The following is a 24,754-nucleotide window of genomic DNA, read 5'->3' on the forward strand; positions in this document are numbered from 1 at the left end:
CCCAGGTGCAGGTTCAGTGCAGTTTCAATGAAGAATTAGCAGGGGAGAGGGAGAGAGAAAGCAGAAGCAAAGAGGAAGGTTTTGAGGTACTTCCGGAACCGAAGATGGTTCTCCTCAAGTTTCAGGGAGGCAGGAAGGCTGTTCTAGAGGGAGGCCCCTGCCGCAGAGAGAGATCTACCCCCAGCTGGTTGCTTCGAGAAGCGGCTGACCCTGAGGGAGTTGGAGATAGATGAGTGAAGGGCTCGGGAAGGAAGATATTTAGGAAGAGAGAGTTGAAGGTATTTAGGCCCCAGGCCCCAGAAGGCCTTGTGGACAATGCAGAGGGTTTTGAACTTAATCCTCGCAGCCACAGGGAGCCAGTGTAGAGATTTCAGTCCTGGAGAGATACGGTCCCTGGGCTTGAGGCCAAGGACAAGTCTCGCAGTCCTGTTCTGGATGAGTTGCAGAGGGCGGAGAGTAGAGGCAGGCAGATTAAGATAGAGGCTGTTACAGTAGTCCAGCTTCGAGAGAACCAGGGCTCTGGAGACCGTGAGCTTCTGGGGGAAGGAGAGGAAGGGAAGAATACCTCTGAGGAGGTGCAGCTGGTAGTGAGACTTCTTAGAGACGTCGGTTATATGAGTAGAGAAGGAGAGTGTGGAGTCGAAGATGACCCCGAGGTTTTTTGCCTTGCAAGTAGGAGCAGGAAGCGGGCCATGAGAGGCTGGCCAGAGCGCTGCAGGGAAGGAGGAAGTGGGTGTGCCGATGAGTAGAATCACTATGACACCCCTGTGTTACTGCACGGAGGGTGCTGTGTAACACACAAAGTAAAAACACATGAGACCCTTTGGAGTAAAGGACCCCATAGCCCAGAAAACACATTAACAGTCAAAGGAACACCATAAATCATGTCCAAGAGTGGGAGAAAGAGTCTCACACTTGGCAGGAGAAAAAACAAACTCGAGAAATCCAGCAAAGCTGCTGGGGGACTCACTCGGTTAGGAAATTCAGCCTAAAGAGAATTCTCCCTAACAGTCTCAGAATTATTTTACATACGTCTGGCGGCACAAATCGTAGAATCTATGGCAAAGTTCACCACGTCCTCTCAGTGGAAATATTGTGCTTTCTTGGCACGAGGTACGATATCCAATATCGTCAGATATTTGCTTCACAGCTATTAATGTTGCACTGGTGAGATTACTTGTAACGCTGCACAGTTAATTATAGCATGACATCCTCACTCTGTGTTGCTAGCGCATAATGTTCGCAGCAACTCCGGCTTCAGAAAGCACTAATTCAATGTGCTTCCGTGTTAAGGACAAGCTTTGTCAACCTACACAACTTCTCATCAGAAGGTCTCTTGGTGGAAAGTACCGGTCATCAAAGCATTTATGGAAGGAATAAAGAGACTCCTCCCTCCAATCTCTAACCCGCCGCCAGGATGGGACCTCAATGTGATGCTCGCTAAGCTCATGGGACCCCCTTTCGAGCCTATGCACAAGTCTAGTCTCAAACACCTGACTTATAAAACTGCCTTCTTAGTGGCCATCACTTCCATAAGAAGGGTCAGTGAAATACAAGCATTGTCAGTTCAGGGTCCTTTCTTTGTTGTACACAAGAACAAGCTGGTTTTATGTACTCACCCTAGGTTCTCACCTAAATGTATCTCCAAATTTCATGTAAACCAGTCAATTGAGCTACCGGCTTTCTTCCAGGAAACTAACAGCTCAGCTGAGATAAAACTCCACACACTAGATGTGAGGAGAGTGGTCCTCTACTACGTAGACAAGAACAGACCGCTAAGAAAAACAGATCAATTGTTTGTCTCCATAGCGCCAGGCAGAGAAGGTGACTGCATTTCTGAGAATGCCATCTCTAGGTGGATAGTCCGATGTATCAAACTGTGCAATTCCCTATCAGATAAAACACTGCCTTTTTATGCCCAGGGTTCACTCTACAAGAGGTACAGGAGCCAGTCTGGCTTTCATTGCAAATGTCCCCGTAGACAGTATTTGCAAGGCAGCTACATGGAGCTCTGTAAATACTTTCACTCAGCACTACTGCATTGACACTCATTCCAAGACAGATACACAAGTGGGACAAGCAGTTCCAAAACTTTTATTCGCTCATGACCCTTCTCACATCCCACCTCCTTCTTCCACTGCTCGCTAATATATGGACAGCATGTGATCTAAGCAGATTCCACAAGCCTCAGAAGGGATACATTACTCACCGTAATCGTATTTCTGATGCTTGTATCTGCTTCAATTCACATGCGAATCATCCCTTAGGAGAGAAGGCACATGGATGCCTATGAGCATGTCTGATAAGTATCTGCTTGGATAAAACTGTACTCACGCTACACCTGATGCTGCCTCATGTCAGAAAAATACAATCTGAGGGAACTACAAGCATGAGGGATAATGGGTACAGTGGACGACACACTAGGGATAGTATTACTGGCACGCCCTGTCGACGTCCCTTTTCAAGTTTCGAAAACAACAACTGTAATACTCTGCAGCTTCCACTAGATGTCGCCCTATGCACAGCATGTGAATCTAGGCAGATACAAGCATCAGAAATGCGATTCTGGTGAGTAATGTATCATATTGATATATATATATTGATATATTCATATTAGGGACCCTGTAGTTACATAAAAAGTCTTGTAGTAAATTGAAAAAGTTTTCCTTTTGTAATGTTTGACCTGAACCACAGTAGCTTACCAAATGTAGATCATGCTGTATTCGAACACTTTTTCTGAATTTGGTGTAGATTTTCATGCAATGTAAAGTGTTTTTGTATAGCCCATTTCTGATATTTTGGTGGCCTTATGGTGGGTAGTCCTGGAAATAGTGAGGATGGTTGATGAGGTCGGGTAGCAGAGGAGGCAGATACGATTCCAGAGTAGCTTCTGGTTGTTGCTCAGTACCAGAGTCCTGTGTGCCACTAGATTCTTGTTGTGATGGTGGCACTTGGATGCATATTTTGTCTGGAGGGGATAGCCCAAGATCTGTGTTGCCAGTGCTGGGTCCGAAAAGGAGCAACTCCACTGTGAAGGAGAGGATGTAGGTGTGGAGTGTCTCTCGGAATGCATCTGCAAGGTGAAAGAATCTGAGTTTTTTTGTTATTTTGCTGTAAAATAATGCATATACTTCTGTGTCTTAAAGTAAGATCTGCCAATCGGACCCCACATTTTTCTAATCCACCATACATTTCTGTGGCTGTCCCCTAACATCCCAGCAAGGCAGATTGAAAGCTAAACATTACTTAACACGGCTGCGAGAACAAAATGTTTCAACAGACCTAAGTGGCTTTTAACTGCATGCATCTCGGGTTCAAAATCCAATAATTGTGTACCCCAACAGCCTGGTGGCAGTTGTTAATATTTAAATATAGGCCATGCCTGGTTTTGTCATGGTGACTGCTTATATTATACAGCCGCAAGCATTTGATATCATTTTATTTTCAACTTGCCAGACAATGACTTTTCATGAGGACCTGGTGTGTTCGTTTGGCCTGGGTGAACCCCCCAACAACAATGCTGGATCCAGCCCAGAAAGTCCTTTCTTTTATCCCCCTAAGAAGGGTTGTCACCTTCCTCCAGGCAACCGGAACACTCCCCAGTGGCCCCTAGATCCTGATTAGCAGTAAAGTGTACTCCAAAGTCCTTAAACATAGCGTTGAGGACCGAGCACTGAGGATAGCTCTTCTCCCTAATCTTTCTAAGGGCCTATTTGGGATGACCAGCGCTAGCTGGATAATGCCTACTAGAACTGGGACACTGGTATTCGGGAACCTGCTCACTGGAGGTGACCGAACCCTGCATGCATGGCCTGCAAACTTTCATGGTTGGGGAAGGGCATAAGTAAAGAACTACATATTTGAAGTGGCCTAGCTCGCTGGTACGCCTTAGTGAATTAAGCACCCTGATCTGCCTGTTTGAAGGACTATTCAGCAACTTTGAGATGTTGCTGCTTTAATCTTGTCTTGGTCTGCCCGGTCTACAGAGCGGCCCTTCATTTTAAAGTATTCTATCTCCGTGTATTCCTTATACAGGGGTGGCTAGGATCGTTTTTTTTAGTTGTCTGCATTTTTGTTCGATTCAAGATATTTTTATCGAACCTTGGTTTGACATTCTTTTATTTGGTATTTTAGTACCCCCATATTATGGTTGTTTGTTGTGCTTCTGTACCAGCTTGCATTTCTCCTGAAGAGTATATTCTGCAGACAGCCTTAACAAAAATGGCAAAGGAGGTATTTCGCTGACCATGCCTGTTTCACCATTGCTTGGGATCACTGCTGGTTTAGTAGTAATGTGAGGCGGAGCAGGCGCTTTAGACATTACTGCTCTGCAGGAGTACACAAATGAGTAGTGATTTCGCCACAGTGTGGGATAGCTCTTATGGTGTTGGGGGGGGGGGTCATATGGTGGTGTTCTAGTGGTTCTGCAATAGTTTAATGTGGTGGAGGTGATGCTAGCAGGCATAAGGCTGCAGTGTACATGGAGGTGTCCTTTAATATAGTGTAGAGGTAATAGATTGAAAAGTCGGTAGGTTAATGGGGAGGGACAAGCAGTTGGCAGGGCTCTTGAAGAGGCCTGCTTGGTGTCCTACAACTAGACTGGCCCACCAGCCTGCCGTCGTGCTATAGGTTGAGGTCCTGTAGTTATGGATTAGTCTGGATGCCATATGGTCTTTTAACTGCCTGCCGATTTTTGAAGTAATGGGGCCCAAGGGATTCCGCCGGAGCTGCGTGTCTGCAGGCTGTGTGGGGAGGAAATGGAGTCATTGTAACATCTAGTGATGTATTGTCAGAGTGCTGGACAGGAGTATTCTCTTGCTCAGACTCTGTCAATTCCCTTGCAGGCATTATAACTGCAGATTTAAGGCACAGGTTCATGACAACGTCCCATCTCTCTCACACATTGGCATTGGTGAAATTTCTGATTCTAGTTTTTGAAAGATTGGACGAGGTGCATGCTGAGTTTGAGAAATTTGGGGCAACTTAGTTCAGAGCAGGCTGGGGATCATTTCCAAAAACCCTCGATTAGTTATGGTACTAAGGGCATAGGAGAAGGCTCATTGTACCCATGGCAATACTTGAATGCGGTTTTGGGCTGACAATGTTTTACCGATTATTGGTACTAGGAAGGGCTTTAATCGTTTTAAATGATTTAATTGCTTAGTTCCTGAATTTGTGTTGTGTGTATTGTGTTTTTCCTTTCTGTTTTGGTATTGAATGTTGAATTTTATATGTGACATAATGTAAAAGTACTGTGTGTACTAAAAACATTTTAATAAAAAGAAAAAAACATTGGTGATTGCTGGGTGATGGTAGCTCAGCAGGGTCTTTAATACTCTGTCTGTGGTGACTGAGCCCTTGCAGTGCTAGTTGTGCTACAGGCCTTCTGTTAAAGTTTTGTCATTTAGGAAATGGGGTGGTGTGGATGTTTCATGTCTAATGAGGAGTTGGAGAGACTGACTCCAATCGAGTCAAATCTTGAGGATGATGTTAATTTAAGACTTGTGCACTGGTGTATTTGGTCATGTGGGCGACACTGACTTGATTTCCTCTGACTCGGGTGCATTCTTCTTTGTGAGGTTGGTGCTCTGGTGGGTCTTTAGGGCCATGTCTGCGATGGCTAATATAATGTAAGAGTAATATAGGTCTAACTTTTGGAAGTTGAATATAAATGCTATTTTGTAAACCATGTTTTAGTGGACATTTTGGTTCCTGTCTATGGTGGCTAGTACATTATAATGATCTTGTTGTGTCTGGTCTCTGGAAATTGCTGTGGTAATGTATCTGATGTAGTCTTAAAAACAGCCAGGTCTCAAGAGATTTTCTGAAGACCAGATGGTATTATTCTGTGCAGAGTCATCTGGGCATGTAGTTCGATGGATTGGTTGACAGGAATGAGAATCCTTGACATTGCTGTTTGAATTGTGGGATTCCTAAGGCTACATTGCTATGGCAAACTGCTCTGACAGATGTGTAGTGGATGAATTTCTTCCTGTTGGATTCTGGACTACTGCTGAGGAAGACACACTGGGTGAAGCAAACCGTCTTGAATTGGGTCCTGTGTTTGACTGAGAACCAGTGGAGTGTTCAGAGAGCTGAGGTGATGTTTCCATCTTTCCAGTTTCAGGAAGAGTCTAGCTGTAGCATTCAGAGTACTTTGTGGGCAGTATAGCAAATGCTCTGTGAAACCCAGATAGAGGTTATTAGCTCACTTACGGTTGTATAGTTCTGGTTTGATGATTGACATGGTCCTGTCAATCGCAGGATCGATCGGAGTTGGAAGAATCTAGGTCTTGCTATTGCTTTATCTCTGGGTTCGAAAGTGAACAAGATTTTGATTGTGTTTTTGCATAGATAGACCCCTATAAATATTCTTTCGAGACTGATCTCTTACAGTCGCCTGCTTCGATTTTCAGTACACTTAGCCCTCTAATGGTGCGTGCCCAAACATTTAAAAAATCTGATCACCTTAAGCCCGCTATACCTTTTCAAACTCAGAAATGTATTGACACAACATTTGAACCCACCACTAATCATTTGCAAGTGATCGTTCTCTTTTTGGGAGAAAGGCATGGTGTTCTGTGTGCATGTGTACCACTGAAGTTCATGCCAATTGGTGAGCCACATTTATTATGCCTGATCTAGTTGCGTGAAACTTGGAATTTGTGTGCATGCATTTATATTTGCACGTAGTTTAAAGTTTAAAATAATAAACATGTTTGTGTATAATGCATGTGGATATGGCCACACCATGACCACCACGTTCAGTATAAACTTGTGAACCAGCAGTACACATGGAAGACTAGTTAGCACAACAGACACAGACAACTGGCACAAATCATATGGGTGGAAAATGCAAAATGCAACTGCTCCCAGACAACACAAGGACCAGAAACCACAGATCACACACATGTACAATACACACATACACTAGGCACAGAATGATGGTGCATACTGTGACGAATCCCATGATATCATCCCTGCTTCCCTAGGGGGAACCCCTTCCCACAAGGCCAGGGTGGTGTGTCTGCTACCCCCGGGGTGGTACAAACAGGACACCCCCCTGCCCCCGTGGGACTGGGGCCGATTATTAGGAAGAATGCGGTATACCCCGAATAACCCATACCCTCCATCTCCTTACCCTATACATGGTAACATGATTCCACTCTCTTTCATGTACCTATGTAAGATAGAGCATCCAAACATCTTCCAAAGTAGTGGGATGAAGATGATTAGGGGCTCCCTGTATGAATCCTGAAAAAGTACAGAGATGAAGCAAATTCCAAGCAACCCAGTTGAGATGAATAACATAAGTACAGGGACGAAGAAGAGATGCAGAGTAATGTAGAGAACTCCATGGAACCAACTCCAGAAGTCTAGCCAATATGGACAATCAGTAAGCTGCCGATACATAAAAAGTGAAGATGGACAGAAGAGTTTGTTCAGTCCTCCCTCGAGGAGATGCAAGCAGGTCAGCGAAGCGTAAAAGCGATACCAGAGGAAACGAGACGTGAGAAGCAGAAGCCTCCAAAAAGGGTAAAAGGGAAGGACTCTTAGCCCTGCTGGAAGCAGAACACAGAGGTCTGCCTGAGAGAAGCAACTGCGCAGCGCATGTCAGCAAAGCAGAGTAGCAGCAGGCAGTAGCTACGGAGAGGCTGTGGCTGGGGTGGACAATGCAGAGAGCACAGGACGGAAGAGATAGACTCCTGGAGCTGGCCGGAGCCCGAACGGAAGTTCCCTGAAGGTGGGGGCTTCCCAGGGCTAGCTGCTGGGAACGACGGACAGATCTGGAAGTCCTTTAAGAAGGGTAAAAGTACCCTGGCGTTCAAGACTGGGAGGAAAGCCTGTGAGACTTTAAAGGAACAACTGCATATGAAGTCGGTGTCTGTTACAAGAAAGAGTATGAAGAAATGATCACAAATGGAACAAAGGTTTGGGAACCCCAAAAAGAGAGAAGTTATTACAACCACTATATAAGCAACAGCAGTGCCTGGCGGGATATTTAACCAGGTCTGCTATACTAACTAAAGAAGCCATAATATGAACGATCATAGTATCTGGCAGGAAAGTGAACCAGGTCTACCTTACAAATATCAGAGAAGTTGGACACCAACCAGGGGAAGGGGGTCATTCACCCTGGGGACACGAGAAGCTGCAAAGGGGCCAGAGATAAAGGAGTAATTTCCTCTGGCATCCTAAAAAGTTCTGAGAAAGGCCAGGGGAAGAGTGATTCCCCCACCGTTTGATGAACTGCCTGGAAGGTCTGAGAAAAGCCAGGAGTAGAGAGATATTGCCCCATCGCTTGTTGAGTTGTCAGAGTGAGTCCAAGAAGAGCTAGAGGGGAAGGGAGCCACCCGCCTGGTATTGTAAATAGAATACATTATTTGAGGAGACTTTCTTTTCTGTGCCTAGCATTGAGGGATAAATCATCCAAGAGAACTGTTGGAACTTTTTATTGCATGCAATCTGGAGAACACATCTCATAACCTAGGAGGTGAAAAGCCCGAGTCCAGAAGAATAGTCACTCTTGTGGACTAAGACAATACAAAGGTTTCCTTAGGTAAACGTGGAAGGGAAGGAAATAGGTTTGGACACAGGTCGGTGGACCATTTTGTTTTAGACAGACAGCCTGACTGAGTCATTAGTATTTAGTTGAGGCAGGGAAACCCCTAGTCTGAGGGGCAGCCAGGGTTTTCCTCTTTTATGTTAACCCAAATAAGTCTATAAACACAACAATGCCACCTGTGTCGATCGCCTTCCACACCATTACAATACGCACACACCAACACCCTCCACGAACACACACACACACACACACACACACACACATCACACAGACAACACACACACACACACTGTTTTGAGAATAGCCAACGTTATCTCAAAACAGAGACAATAATAATGTTATTCAGAGTTAGCTACTCTAAATATAGCCACTGTGTAGAATTTAGCCATGCACTTTCAATTCGCTCTTCTAAATTCAGCTGCATTTACAAAACCAAGAAACTGGCCAGTACACACGGGTACGTATCACACTCATTGCTTATGGAAGATAGTTGAAGGCACGGCATCCATCCGCACTCATCTGCTATCAAACATTACTGTAGGATCAAAATGCTGCTATTCCCGATCAAAAATTTGGTCCAGCTGCACATATGAGTCTCCTGCTCTCCCATTCTCTCCACACTACCTCACAGCATCCATCCACATGCCAGCTCGACATTGGTCGCTAGCAGGGATGTGGTCACCCTTACCTACCTTGGTATTGGCTAAAATGCACACACGCATTCTAAACTCCTCTGACGAATTTCCCATACCTGTACTTCGGTCCCGAGAAGGCGTTCAACTACAGCTCTTTGATACCATACCAACGGGGTAAGACTCTATTTAAATGACAATTACATTACACTTGGAGTATATGTGAAGAACGTCTGTGCGTAGAGATAATGCATACACACCCTCACACATACTTCACTAAAATTGTGTACACAGTCACACCCCCCTTTGCCCAAACACACTCCCACAGCCCTCCTTACCTTTTATGCCCGCACCCCCCAGCCCCACACACACTATGCACAGACATTATGTTGGGAATGCACATAAGCATAGATCTCATGCGAGGAGTAGGCCATGGCCACTTAATATTCATATGCAGGCACAATACTGGAATAGGAGGGCAAAGGCTGCAACAAGCTCTGCTCCTGGGTAATATCATATGCTCACCATGAACATAATCTCAGTCGGGCCGGCTCCTGCTTTAACCTGCACAACCCCATTCCAAGCGAGTGTCAATCAGATCGGCCTAGCCTGATTGCCCAACATTACCATGTGGCAAGTACTTTGGCCATCCACCCTGACAATACTGCTGAGGGCAGTCACAACAGGGGCATGGTCTGTTTTGCCCTGGTAGGTCCTTGGGCATGCATTCCTCCCATAGCCTCCTTCTGAATTTAGTAACTCATCTGTGCCAAACTACCTCAAGCGTATCACTTTTTGCACCTGTACAATTATTGTTTTGAACTATTCCTAATGCATTTTATTAACAGGACCCTGCTCACACGCATTGTGGTCTTGGCACATAGGTTGCCCTTGGCCCTGGTCTGCTTTACACATGTCTAATGTAAAGTATATTTTGGTCACCAATGGCCCTGTTCATTGAAAATTGGATTTTTAGTTGCTTATGGTCCTGGGAACACACATTGTGAATGAATTTAGGTTGCCATACTTGCTCCCCTGAGGCTCACTGGGCTGTGTTGCGTTCTTCCTATACTGTACCTGTGCTCCCTCAGGTCGTCTTAAACTACGCTCTCCCCAGTGTCCCCTCCCTACCAATCCTTCGCCTCCATATCACTGTTATTTCCCCTCCCACAGGATTTCCTCTCGCTGTTCGATTCCATAGTGTCCCCTCTCCTCCCCTTCCCTGCCTCCTTGTCCTTCACTCTCATCTCAAACCTCCCCCATCCTTCTGACTGCTCCTCTCTACCCTTCTCACCCGCTCAACTTCATCTACCCTACTGTCTCCCTTCATCTACTGCCACAACTAGCTCCTCATTGCTCATCTCACCTTGGGTCTCTGGAACGCCATATCCCTCTTTCACTAATCATTTTGAATCCCATCAGCCAAGCACTCGTTTATGGCAGTGAATGAAACTTGGATGCACCACCACCACCTTTGCGCCCTTCACACCAACTTTGATTCTTTCTCACACTCCCCTCGTCGGTCCTAAAAAGGTGCTGATGTTGATCAGCAAAGGCACACGGTCAACCCCTCCTGCTTCTCTCCTCCCTCCCCCTCTGAGCATATCTCTGTCCAGTGGAGGCTGGTGATTCTTTTAATTGGAGGGGTGGAAGTATTTCCCACAAATATGCCAGAGTGACTGAGCGAAGCAAGGGTGCCTGAACAAACCACATTGGGGTGGGGGGAGGGGGTTGTTCCCCCAGAGAAGTGTTTGAATAAGAGGTTACAATTAGGTATTTTACACAACACTTTAAATGGAAAAATTGAAAATGGGGTAAAAAGCCAGACGATTGCAATTGATTTTGTCTAGTCACCCTAAGTTTCCCAGAGTCATCCAGACGTGGACCCCTTGCTCACTGTGCTCAGAGAGGCACAGCTCTATCTCACTGATGAGGCCCAACAAGGCTGAAACAAGTGTCTGGGGGCTGCTGTTGGTACTCTTGATCAGAAGGGAATTGCCATAGCATTTCGTTGCTGGACTGCCCTTGTGAGTGGGACAGAAACGGATATCCAAATGGATATTACCCATCTGTGAAAGGTATAGTGAGCTAGTGGGCTGCGGACTCTCGAGTGGGTACCTTCCAAAGAATAGGTCAATAGGCCGTGTGTGTTCTCGCAGAGTGGTGCCCATGACTACATTTTGATTTTGTAGGGTAACTCATGAAAAAATCCAATAGATACAAGTTACCAATAGTTCACAGGAGCATTTCCCACGCATTTATATGATGCCTTTGCCCACAATACATGCCAGTATAAAAGCATGTTTACGCTGCTGTGTCCATACATGTCCATGCTGGCTGCATCAATGTAGGCCAGTATTCCTATATTAGAAAATACTCCTGTTTGCTTTGCGCATAGTGCCAGTAATGATAATATAAAAAACCATGTCCACGCTGGTTCTGCCACTGTACGGCAGTACCCCAACGTAAGAACATACTCGAGTTGGCTTTACCATTAGAAATACCATGCCACAATATGTTAATGTTAAAGGACATTCGTACCGCGCACTATCACCACCGAAGTGGTCCCCTGGTGCTCTGGCGTCTCTGAAAAGGGGAGCAGTGGGGTCGGGTTAGTGGGAATAAGCTAGAAAAGTTCAAGAGAGCAGTGATGTGCTGTTGACAGCCTGAACCCGGTGAGTCTGTTGGCTAGGCGTGGGGTGAGCAAGTCCTGGATCATCTGTCTGTCACCTGCCACTCCCTTCACAAGCTGGGCTTCTCCCTCAATTTAAAGAAGTCTCACTTGATGCCAACTGAGCGGCTCCAGTACATTGGAGGAGTGCTCGACACATCCCTGGGGCAGTGTTTTCCTCCCCAGGTGAGTGCTCACCACATTCAGCAGATGGTGCACAAGTTTCAACATGCCCAGAGTCTCCCAGCATTCGAGTTCTTGAGGTTGCTCAGCCTCATGACATCCTGCATTCTTCTGGTGCCAGAGGCCAGGCTTCGGATGAGAGCTTTGCAATGGGCTCTCAAGCTCCAGTGGTCACACTCCCCAGGCAGGCTGTCGGACCCCGTTCAGGTGCCGCCCTCGGTCGCCCAGGACCTTCTGTGGTGGGCCGTCAAAGGCAATCTGATGAGGGGGGCTCCATTTTGGCTGCCCTGGCCGGAGGTGACGATCGTGACGGACGTGTCCCTCACGGGATGGGGAGCTCATGCCAATGAGCTGACACTCAGCATTCATTGGTCTCCATCGGAGTCCAGACACCATATCAATCTGTTGGAGCTGAGGGCCGTCAGGCTTGCCCTGAAAGCTTTTCTGCCGACTGTGCAAGGAAAGAAGGTCCTGATTCTGACAGACAACACAGTGGCCATGCACTACCGCAACAAAAAGGGGGGAGGGACAGGGTCACTTCCTCTGTGCAGGGAGGCGATGCAGCTCTGGTTCTGGGCCATCCCTCAGGAAATTTCGATCTCAGCAGTTCATCTGGCCGGAGATGAAAAAAACGAGACGGCGGACGCTCTGAGCTTGCAGAGCGCGATCTCTCATGAGTGGGAGTTGGCTCAAGAGATTCTCCTGGAGATCTTCGCCCTTTGGGGGACCTCTCAAGTGGAACTCTCCGCCTCCAGTGTAAACCGGAAGTGCGAAAGGTTCTGCTTGCGGGATTTTCCTCCAAGAGGAGCCTTGGGAGACGCGTTTGTGGTGGAGTGGTCCTTCCAACTGCTGTACGTGTTTCCTCCAATCCCCGTCATCCCCAAGTGCTGCTGAGGTTACGGAGATTCGGTTCCCGGATGATCCTCATTGCTCCGGCATGGGCCCGCAGGACGTGGTACCCGGACCTTCTCGACTTGTCCATCTGCCCTCCACATCGTATTCCCCACCGAGACGATCTGCTCTCACGGGAGGGGGGTCAGGTTCTCCCCCTAGAGGTCAGATCCCTCAACCTTCACGCTTGGCTTCTGAAAGGTTGAAGTATAAGGATTGGGACCTCCCTGAAGACTTGATGGAGGTGTTGCTTTCGGGCAGACGGCCGGCAACAAAGTCCCTGTACCGTTGCCGTTGGAGAAAGTTCTGCGACTGGTGCAGGGTTAAGAATGTGGATCCTTTTTCATGTGACATTCCTGTGGTTCTGTCTTTTTTGCTTCCTTTAGCCCATAGGGGCTTGCAAATGGGTACCATTAAAGGTTACGTGGCGGCGCTGTCCATATTTAAGCGCTCGTCTGAGGAGTGTTCTTATTTTAAAATTCCTTTAATTTCTCATTTTCTGAAAGGGCTCACTAATGTGTTGCCTCTGTCACCTTTCCAGGTGCCCTGGTGGGATTTGAACCTTGTTCTAAAGTTTCTAATGGGTGCTCCATTTGAGCCTTTACATTCTTGTCCTTTGAGACTGTTCACCCTGACAACTGTGTTTTTAGTTGTGGTTACTTCCGCTCGCAGAGTGGGTGAGTTACAGGCACTGTTAAGCCACCCTTCACTGTGTTTCATAAGGACATGGTTGTCCTTAGAGTTCATCCTTCTTTTCTTCCGAAAGTTGTGTGGTGGATTTTCATTTGAGCCAGAAGGTCATTCTTCCGGCATTTTATCCTCCTCTGCATCCTGGTAAGATCGAGGAGAGGCTCCATAGGTTAGATCCTAGGAGAGCTTTAAGTTTCTACATTTCACGCATGTCCCGGGTCAGAGTGGACGATCAGCTCTTTATTGGTTACGCTGGAAGCCTTTTGGGACAAGCTGTGACTAAGCAGACTTTGTCTAGATGGATTATCTTGGCAATTTCTGAATGTTACCACCTGACGGGTAAGGACCGTCCAGTAGGCTTACAGGCCCATTCGACTAGGAGTATGGCTGCCTCTACTGCCCTGCAGAGGGGTGTTCCTATTCGTAACATCTGTGAAGCAGCCACTTGGGCGTCGGTCCATACTTTTGTACGTCACTACTCCCTACATTCTATCCATGGGCAGGATCTGGCCTTTGGCAAGGCGGTCCTTTACTCTGCAATTTGATTGGGCATTCTAAATTTGTATATTCTAAATTCTTTTCCCACCTCCTTACATTGGTACTGCTTTGGGAGTCTGTCGTAGATATGGAATACGTCAGAGGACCCAATCCCCTCGAAGAACAAGTTACTCTCTTACCTGGTAACGTTCTTTCGATGGGATGGTCCGACGACATATTCCATATCGCTCCCTCCCTGCCTTCCCCGCTACAGAATTTCTTATGCGTTTGCAGCTTACGTTTCCGAAAGGCTTTCTGTGGTCATACTGGCAGTAGATTGGTGCCACATGTTCTGGGAAAAACTACAACTGAGGCTACGGGCGTCGTGCATCCTACTTATAACATCCGGTGACGTCGGCTTGACGGAGGCCCTCGAGGACAGCATATCGACGTCATTGACGCAGGACGCAGACGCCGAAAGATTTTCCGAAGCAGCACAGCTGTGGTGATTACTGTCATAGATATGGAATACGTCGTCGGACCATCCCATCGAAATAACGTTACCTGGTAAGAGAGTAACTTGTTCTTCTACTCTGGTGCTCAGCAAACTGGATTAATTTGAAAACCTTCTTCTTAGCCTACCCTCGACTCCTTTTCCCCCTTCAACAAAGCTTTCAACATTGTGATGCACACCCGTTTTGCCTTTGCCTGTTTCCATGCTGACTAGCTCGCCATGTAAAAATGCTCTTTACATTCCTGCTACTTTTCTACAAATCCAACAATAGTTCTTTTTTTTTTGGGCACACCTCATTACATTTCACTCTCTGCTCCTCTTCTTACAGTCGGTCAGTTCCACTCTCCTCCTGCTTTTGCCTTTTTCCCTACATTCCCCACTACCCTGCAATTCTCTCCCCTCAGACCCAGCTATCAAAGCCATATTTTTGGAGAAAATCTTTAAAATGACCCTCACACTCCATCTTTTAGCAATTGAAGATACTCCCTCAATCACCCACCCTCATATCCAAGCTACCACCCAACTCCCCTCTTGCATTCGGCCACCTGGACTAATGTGTGTGAATGTAGATATGTAAATGCCACACTCTGCCACTCGGTATCAAAAATATTGTGTGCTATGTCCCCCAGTACCTGTCGCGGGATTGTTACTACATACCTGGTATTCTTCATTCAATCCAATATAGCTTATGGAAAGGCCCCAGCAGATAGCAGTAAAATGATTGTTTAAAGAGTTACTTTTCCACTTATAAAGATTTGGAGAAGCCATGTTAAGGTACCAACACAAAACAAATGAACTAATGTGCTAATCCAGAGTCCACCACAACACAACTTGGTCTCCTGCTAAATTACTTCACAATACGCCTTACATTTTACATAGCTCACATCTGCTCTATAGTTGGGGAGTCTTGTAAAATCTTTATATTTTAATTTGTTGTGCGGTGTACTTTTGTATTTGACAATTAGCTCGTTTAGACGACTGGACCGTTCTCTTAGTGTATTTTAACATTGGCATTCCTTAGCAACCTTTTGTGTGATTTAAATTCGATTTAAATTCGAGCAATCGGGGTGCCTTTATCCATACTGCTGAAAACCCTTGACTGAATAGCGACTCGGATGAAAAAGTGCCCTGACCTTGATTATATAATATTAGAAGTACTCAAACAGCGCACTATCAATATGGTTGATGACTGCAGCAGATACAGCAATAGGCCCCCTTCGCTGTAGAAACAATAGTACTGAAATGACGGCATCAGTAGCCCGTGCATCATAGAACTATTCTTATAGAAGTACTGTCTCATCCGCATCTCTCATGACGGCAGTACTGACGATTCTTTCTTGCAGTTTTAAAGTGCATCATTAGTTTTTCTATTTTTGTGTGTTTTCGTGGACGTTCTTTTGTTTTAATGTCGGCTCCACAATGCAACATTTTAATGGACACCAATTCTCCCCAGCCTCGCCAGCGTGATGTTTTTAAACTAGTTAATGCATTTAACAAATATCATTTCACGGATGATACTGTGTCCTGCCTCTGTTACCCGATGTTGCCCCCTCACCTGGTGTCATATTTTTCATTTTTTTAATTAGAAACTGTACTTTATTTCTTTGAGGGAATTTGCATGTGATTTCTTTTGGTTTAGTGGGTGTGTGTGCGTTTAAAGAAACTAGATAAGGTGTACTTTTCATAAGTAATGAACTCATTACTCTAATTATTTTTTCAACTCTGTTATGTTTTTACTTTTGCTTTCAGTTGGGTTTTCTGAGCTATTCCTGCATAGAAACTTCTTTGTCATATAATAAGCAGACATTGAAAACTGAAGGTATATTTTATTCTCTGGGTCCCTGGATAGGTCACACACAGGTAAAGGCACATTCACATGAGACTGTTGCCACCGTTGGCCGTGTGTAGTGTTAGCAGTTTAATATCCTAAACATGAAAGTGTAATGAGGGTACTGAGGTGAAGCATTATGGCATGGTTTGGTTACCACCTACTTCAATGGTCTGTGTTTTTTGTGTGTGTGCAGGTTACTAAGTGACACACCTCTGTCCCGTAGAGAAGATGAAGCTCAGAAGCAACCTGTCAAAGAGGTAAGTTAATTCTCTAAAATAATGCACAGCATACCATAAAATAGTATGAAATTAAGGTAAGGACATATTCCATATCACTGTCTGCTTTTATTTTGGCGTCTGTCCTTTGTTTGTCCCCCATCTGTTTCTCTGCTGCTTTGTTAAACAGATCTAAAATTCATACAGATTTTTTCCTGAATTGTGAAAAAGCTCTTTCCATGATATTGCAAGAGTTTTCTCATTTTCCAATTGACTTTTGAAAAAGCAGGAAGGGAAATGACTGCTAATAAAGCAGTGTTTTTTCGGCATGATTAAAATGTGCTGGTGTTCGTGTACTGCAAAAGGCACTTTAGCAGTAGCAAATTCTGCATAGATTGCACAAGGCATTACATATTTGCCATAACGACATAGTACCTGAATCAAAATGTGCAAAATAATTTGTAATTTAACAGATTCACTTAGCTCTTAGAAAAAGTTGCCTGTTTTTTGTTTGGCTTGAGCTTCCTGTAAAGTTACTCTTTGATAATAGTTCAAACATTGATAATTACTATGTTTGTCTAAGAGTGGGAATTTCATGAATATGATGATGTTCAGCGGTTCTAGGGGAGTGGCAGAAATGTTCACAGCAAAGGGTTTTCTGCTGACGACCATGGCCTGATGTAAGCGTAATTAACACTTGAGCAGAATCGGGCCCATTTGTGAAATGGGAATGAAATGTTTGGGACCAGTATCGAACTTTCCCACGTTTGCATAAAAATAATCACAGCAGATTTATAGCAGTGTACACAATAGATCACTGCTGTGTGCCATTCAGTAGCATTCTACGCACTCTGTGGGTGTGGTGATTGGCCTGTTATTTGTTACTACTGTGTACTGTGAGACTTAAGTTGCAGGGCATTTTTACAAACATGGCAAATTAGCCTTCCAGTGCGAAACAAAGTAAACTTAATTGACGGACAGCAGTATGTCTCGCTGTACATGTGTCACAAAGGTGATGGAGATCGACCGAAGCCAACACTAAATGTTTTAGGAATAAGGCCGTTTTATTAGGGATCTGGTACAGATTTGGGCCAAACGAATAAAATGTAAAACTTTGAATTAAAGTAACATTTCCAGGATGTGGACAGTGCATCAGGACAAATCCCTGTGAAACAGTGAAGTTGGAGTCCATAAAAAAGTTTTTCCAGTTTTTCTGTAAGTCCAGGGCCAGGTCTGCCCTGACAGATTAAACCAATACGTAGTAAACCTAGTGTATCGTGCTTAAGGGATCACCGTACCCTTCTTCTTTCTTCCTATCGGGAGCTCCCACTCTGTTCTTAATCTCAGGTTTAAGAGGTTGCAACAGTCACCTTCCCTTTCTTATAAGGGAAAACCTCCTTCTGGGTCTCCACTCTGGGCTGGAGCATGCTGTAGTGGGCCTCTATCAGCTGCAGTTAGACTAAAAAGGTCTTGCCAGGATACTTACTCCGTTTCTTTTACCACCACCCGTCCCCTAGTTCCCGCAGGGTCCTGGTTCCCCTGCCACCTACTCCAGACCAGTGTCTTTCTGTACCACACCCCAAGTCATGTCCCTACAGGGACCGTCCCTAGAACAACTTCTTCTTCTTTTTGTTGTGAGATTCGCCTACACCTCCTTAATACCCTACCATCATCTCGTTCCTCCCAGTCAAAACCTGTGGTGATGTGGGGTCCATTACCTTCCTTTACTCACTGTTTTTCAATGCCTTGCTGAGCTAAAGTTGCTCTTTTATCCTTAACAATATTCGTCTCCTCCTCTTTTAACAAAGGTTCCACCAACTTCCCCCACCCGCCTCCCCAGCCATTTGGGTATTTCTCTGCCCCGCTCCCCTGACCCTCTAGGCTTCTCCCTCAGCCCTCTGGGTCTTTGCCCCCAGCCCTTTGTTGCTTCCACACACACCCTCCCTGTCCCCCCCGTTTACCTTATGGGTCTTTTCTTCCCCTTTTACCTTGTGGGTCTTTTCTTGCCCTTTCACCTTGTGGGTCTTTTCTGGCCCTTTTACCTTGTGGGTCTTTTCTGGCCCTTTTACCTTGTGGGTCTTTTCTTGCCCCTTTACCTTGTGGGTCTTTTCTTGCCCTTTTACCTTGTGGGTCTTTTCTTCCCTTTTTTACCTTGTGGGTCTTTTCTTCCCTTTTTTACCTTGTGGGTCTTTTCTTTCCTTTTTTACCTTGTGGGTCTTTTCTTTCCCCCGGCCCTTGTGGGTCTTTTCTTTCCCCCGGCCCTTGTGGGTCTTTTCTTTCCCCCGGCCCTTGTGGGTCTTTTCTTTCCCCCGGCCCTTGTGGGTCTTTTCTTTCCCCCGGCCCTTGTGGGTCTTTTCTTTCCCCCGGCCCTTGTGGGTCTTTTGTATTAGTATTTACGTGAAACAGGAAATACATAAGAAGCAAGTTAAAACAGAACATGAATCCAATAACTGAGAACAATATACAAAACAATTTTCCAATATCATGAGAACAGGCGTAGGTAGGGTAGAGCAGTAGACTGGAAACTGTAGAGAGCTGTCAGGTAGGAGATTGGAGTAGGTAGGACTTTATAAAGGTGCGGAAAGATGAATATGAGGTGATGAAGCGGATAGAGAGAGGGATACTGTTCCAGTGGAGTGGGGCAAGAAGCTGGAAGGAACGGAAGAGAGATGGTGCATAGGGTCTGGTGGGACAGTGAGTAGGAAGTGATCAGCAGAACGGAGTGAGCACGATGGGGAGTAGAATGAGAGGAGTGAGGAGAGGTAGGATGGGGCACGACTATGGAGAGATTTGAAGACAAGACAGAGGAAGAGGAATTTAAGTTGAGAGTGAAATGAGAGCCAGCCCGATGAGGAGAGTTAGGAAGAAATAGAATTGTGAGGAGAGATAATACAGAGGGAACGGATGGCAGAATGGTAGACAGATTTAAGGGGGGGGGCTAGGTGTGAGGCGGGGAGGCCAAAGAGGACAGCTCAGCAGTAGAAGAGTTGGGAGAAGATTAAAGAAGATATTAAGAGTTTAGTGGTGTAAAAGGTAAGGCGGGAGCGGATTTTGCGAATGTTAAAAAGATCGAAGCGACAAGCATGGGAGGTATGAGAGATATGGTGAGTACAAGAGAGGTGAGAGTCGAAGTGGATGCCAAGGTTGCCAGCAAAAGGGGAGCTGGGAGGGGGGGGTATGGAGGGAGGGAGGAAGGAATAAAACTTCAGTTTTGTCAGAGTAAGAAAGTGGGAGGACATCCAGGATTTAATGACGGTGAGAAAGGAAGAGAGTTTAGAGTGGATGTCGGGAGTGAAGGAAGAGAAGGAGAGGAAGAGTTGGGTGTTTTCGGCGCAGAAGTGGTGAGAAACACCAAAGGAGGAAATGATTGGAGCTAAGAGGGATGTACACAGTCAGAAGAGAAAAGGGCCAGAGCCTTGGGTGACGCCGAAATCAAGGGAGTGGGTAGGAGAGGTGCAGCCACCCCAGGAGACAGCAAAGGTGCAATTGGATAGGTAGGAGGAGAACCAATCGAGGACAGATCCTTTGAGGAAAGTGTTTAAAGAAGTAGGGGGAGATCAACAGTGTCGAAGGCGGTTGAGCGGTCAAGAAGAATGAAAACAGAAGAGTGTTTAGAGTAGCATGTGTTGAGGAGGGTGTTGAGAACACAGGTGAGAGCAGTTTCAGAAGAGTGGAAGGGGCGAAACCTTGATTGAGTAGGCGGGAGGAGAGAGAGGTTGGAGATGAAAGCTGAGAGTTGTGAGTAGACGAAGCGTTCAAGGAGCTTAGATAGGACGAAAGTTGGAAGCCAAAACGGGGTTAGCAGACGTTTTTTCAGAATTGATATGATAGTTGCGTGCTTGAAGGAAGATGGAAAGGTTGCGGTAGGGAGACAAATGTTGAAAAAGGAGGTAAGATAAGGAATAAGGAGAGGGTAAACTTTCGGAATAAGAGGTGAGAAGAGGATCAGAGGGAGCAGCTGTAGGGTGAGTTTTAGACAGGAGGAGAGAAACTTTGGAGGGAGAGACTGGAGTGTAGTTAGACATGGTGGCGTATGCAGTAGTGGGAAATGGAGAAGGGGGAGAGTAAGAGAGGGAACGCAAAATATTTTGGCGTAAGTTAAGTTCCTTAGAGAAGAAGAAGTTTGTGAAGTCAGAGGATGTTAGAGGAGAGGTCACGGAGTGATCCGGGGAAGGAGGAGAGAGAAGGCGAGTTAATGTTTGAAAGATTTGGCGGGGTTGTGAAGATTGAGAGTGAAGGATATCCGAGAAGTAGGATGGTTTACCAGTGTTGAAGCAGTTGTCCTAGAGGGTGTGGTAGGAGAGAAGTAGGTGGTTTGGTTAGCTGGGGAGGGGGAGGGGTGTTTGAGCCAGCGCCTTTCAAGGCGTCGGAGTAAGTGGTGCATGGAAGAGAGGTGTGGAGTGAGTCAGGGTTGGGCAGGTCTGTAGGAGGCGCAGAAGGAGGTGAGAGGGTGTAGTTTGTCAAGGCTGGAGGAGATGGAAGAGGAAAGAGTGGATTAGGTCTCGTTTGCCGAAAGAGAGACAAAGTGAGTGTCGCGTTAAGAGGGAGAGGGAGGAGGGGAGGGACAGTAAGGGAGACAGTAAAGAGTGGTCAGATAGATAGTTAGGGAGGGTAGATAGAGAGGAGGTGGAGAAGGAAGAGATGAAAATAAGGTCAAGGATGGAGCCAGAAGTGTGAGTGGGTGGGCTGGGGACGGGGATAAGAAGGTAATAGTCAAGTATGAATAGGAGGGGAGAGATTAGATGAGTGGAGGAAAGATGGAGGTTAAAGTTGGCAAGTAAAATGAGGGGTGTGGGGCTGGGGCAGATGAGGCCAAAGAGGTGGTCAATGTCGTTGTAGAAGAATTCAAGGGGGCCAGGATGACGGTAAATGATAAAGGATATGGTGTGTGGGGAGGTGAAGATTTGATACATGAATTCAAAGGAAGGGAAGACCGGAAGTGGTGTAGGACATTGAGACGATAAACACGTGGGGTGAAAAAGACCAGTGCCGCCTCCACAGCCATAGGAGTGGGGGACATGGGCAAAGGAAAAAGAGGTGAGAGATGCTGGAACAGATGAGTTGAAGGGAGGGATCCAGGTTTCTGTGATGCAGAGGAAGTGTAGATTTAGACAAAGAAGCGGGTCCCGAACAGCAGCAGTCTTGTTACAGAGTGATCTTGCATTCCATAAGGCGATTTTAATGAGATTTGAGGTGTCAACAATACTGGGGTAGATGAGGTTGCAGTGTTGAATTGGATAGGTGGGTATTGGGTAGATGGGGTTGAGGTGGTGAGGGATAGTTAGGTGTGGAGATGGTCATAATGATAAGGCAGAGGATTGTGGGGAGGGCCAGGTGATAGTGGGGTGTTGAAAGAGAAAGTGGAGGCAACTGGTAGTTAAGATTGTGCATACTTGGTAATACTGTAGGAGAGGGATGGTTGTATGCCGCTGTGTTGTAGTTGGGAGGTTCGGCAATCTTTTCTGGGCTAGCAGGGGAAGGTGTAGCGGGTTGAAGGAGCTAGTGAGTAGGTAATGGGTTGGGAACTTAGGATGTGGGACGATAGGATGGTAGTGGCCCAGTGTACACAGTGTTGTGTATGCTGTAGGTGGTGGTAATGGCTATGAGTTCAGGGGGCAGGAGGCCAAAGTGAGTGACAGCTAAGCAGTGGGTGAGAGTGTGGTGGTAGTGCAGGAGGTTTGTGCTGGGTTAGAGGGGGATGATCAGCAGGCTGTGGGTGCAAGTGAGAAGGTAATGGCTGGTTGTGTTCTAAGTTGGAGACTTTGGTTGTGGATGAGTTACGGTAGGATATGAATTGGGAAGGGCAGAGTTTTGGTGGGGAGGGGGGGGATAGGCGATGGGGCAACAGAGTTAGCGGATTGTGCCAGTGATTAGAAGGTGTAGCTGAAAATAGCCGAGCTAGAGAGCGTCCCAGTGAGGCAGGGGGTGAGTGATGTGAGCTGTGGGTGTTGGTTGAGTGGTCTCGACAAGCAAGGTCCTTTTCTGGAGTTGGATGAGAGGTCACAGTTTAAGTAGTCCCAGCTGGTGGTTCTGAAGTAGAAACTGGCGTATTGGGGACTGTTGGTTGGGCAATCCGGTAGGCTGAAGGTTAGGCACACTCGCGTCAGGATGGTGAAGGTTCCGGTTAGGTTTGACTGGTATCTGACTGGCAGTCCGATGGCCACTGAGCGGGGTTGTCCCACGTCGGGAGGGGACAGATGCCGAAGGATACATTACAGTGGGGCGGTCACGGCACGCCGGGGCAACAGCGAAGATCGAAGCACAGCAGGGCAGACTGATGTTCTTTGAGCGGGGGTGTCCCGCGCCGGGAGGTGACAGATCCCGGCTGAAGGAGCAGCAGGCGGGAGGTCGCCGCGATGATGTAATGGTCACAGCTCAGCAGGGCCGACCGAAGTGACCCGTATCAGGAGGTGACAGATGCTGGTGGTCACGGCACGCTGGGGCAGTGGTGAAGATCAAGGTACAGCGGGGCAGTCTGAGCGGGGGTATCCTGCACCGGGAGGAGACATATAATGGCTGAACGAGCTGCAGGCAGGAGGTCGCCACGGTAGATGGTGCAATGATTACAAACCAGCAGGGCAGGCCGGGGTGTCCAGCATCAGGAGCTGACGAGTCCCGATGGTAGCAGCACAGCGGGGCGGTCGCAGCACGCTGGGGCAGCAGCAGGGATTACTGCGCAGTGGCGTGGTCTGTAGGCCTCTGAGCGGGGGAGTCCCGCGTCAGGGGGTGACAGATCCCGGCTGAAGGGGTTGCTGCCAGGAGGTCGCAACGGTGGGTGGTGCGATGGTCACAACACGACAGGGCAGGCCGAAGTGTACAGCATCGGGAGGTGATCGGTCCCAGTAGTGACGGTGCGTCAGGGCTGTCAAAGCATGCTGGGGCAGCGGCGTAGATCTCCGTGCAGTAGGGCAGGCCCATGGCCTCTGAGTGGGGTTGTCCCGTGTCGGGAAGGTGATAGAACCCAGTTAGATCAGCAGGGATGGAGGCAAATCCTGGTGTGACCAGTATGGAGATGGCTCAAGAGGTTGCAGTCAGGAGTTCGCTGTCGGGTTGAGTAGAGCAGGCAGGTGGTGGGAGGAAGGTGGCTGAAGCGGAAAGGGTGATTTAGGATACTATCGCTCAGCACGCCATTTTGGTGCACACGCGGCTGGAATCCATAAGCTGCGTTCTAATAGGAAGGGTCTGCGACTTTTTCATGGGCAGGATCGCGTAGTGTTTTATCAGGAAATTGTTAAATATATTGATCTCTTGCTGTTTGAGTCAGCCTGAGAGGGGGGGTCGCCGGATCAGGCTTCTGTTGCTTCTGCGCCCCCTTTTCTCCCCCCTGCACCACCGCTCCCAAGCTCTTTGGGTCTTCAACCCCTTAGACCTTTGAACCCTCAGTCCTGTGGGTCTTTCTCTCTCCCCCCTCCCATGCTCCCCTGTGCCTTCTGGTCTTTCTCTCCCCCCTGTGCCCTCTCGGTACTACTGTCCGCTCGCCCCCTCTGTCTTTTTGTCCCCCCTGCGCCCTTTGGGTTTTTCTCTTTATGCTGGCCATCTGGGGTTTTCTCTTTCCCCTGCCCTTGGGATCTTCCTCTTTCCCCCAGCCCCCTGGGTCTTTCTCTTTACCTCCCACCACCCCTTCTCCCATACCCTCCGAGTCTTCCTCCTCTCCAACCACAGCCCTCTGCCGCCTCAGCCTTCTGTGTCTTACTCTTCTCCCCCAACCCCTCTGCACCCTCTGCCTTCTGGTGCGTTCTTCTCACCACGGTTAAGTGGAAATCAGCATGTCTTAGAAGTACCACTGTATGAAATCTGAGATTAGGTATCACCCACCCCAAGGTCTGTTCAACTATCAAACAGCAAATAAAAGCCCTTTGCATCTGGCTCCTGAAGGATAGCATTGCATAGAATTGCTCTTTTTAAAGATGCATGCAATAGTCCCTTGGTTTTCCGCCTTTTCCATTTCTTTGTATTGATGCAGAAATGCGAGCGTCCCCCACCAATGAAGTTATGATCCCAAGTGCTCAGACTTGGGCTCGGTAAATATGGCTTTTGAACCTCAGTGTTTCTGACTAGCAGCACACTAGAAGCCACCAGTCGAA

At 47.1% G+C, this 24,754-nt stretch overlaps 1 protein-coding gene across 3 annotated transcripts in view; it reads left to right on the forward strand.

Moving 5' to 3' along the window:
• ROCK2 (Rho associated coiled-coil containing protein kinase 2) overlaps positions 1-24,754 on the forward strand; it is a 1,440,935-nt gene that overhangs the window by 972,519 nt on the left and 443,662 nt on the right. For all 3 annotated transcript variants that reach the window (XM_069605961.1, XM_069605962.1, XM_069605963.1), the window contains exon 10: positions 16,649-16,712. In XM_069605961.1, coding sequence (XP_069462062.1) covers positions 16,649-16,712 — 64 coding nt within the window. The remainder of the gene's footprint in view (positions 1-16,648; positions 16,713-24,754) is intronic.

The sequence above is a fragment of the Ambystoma mexicanum genome, chromosome 4p, assembly GCF_040938575.1.
Source record: "Ambystoma mexicanum isolate Mex_15411 chromosome 4p, UKY_AmexF1_1, whole genome shotgun sequence".
Taxonomy (NCBI): Eukaryota; Metazoa; Chordata; class Amphibia; order Caudata; family Ambystomatidae; genus Ambystoma; species Ambystoma mexicanum.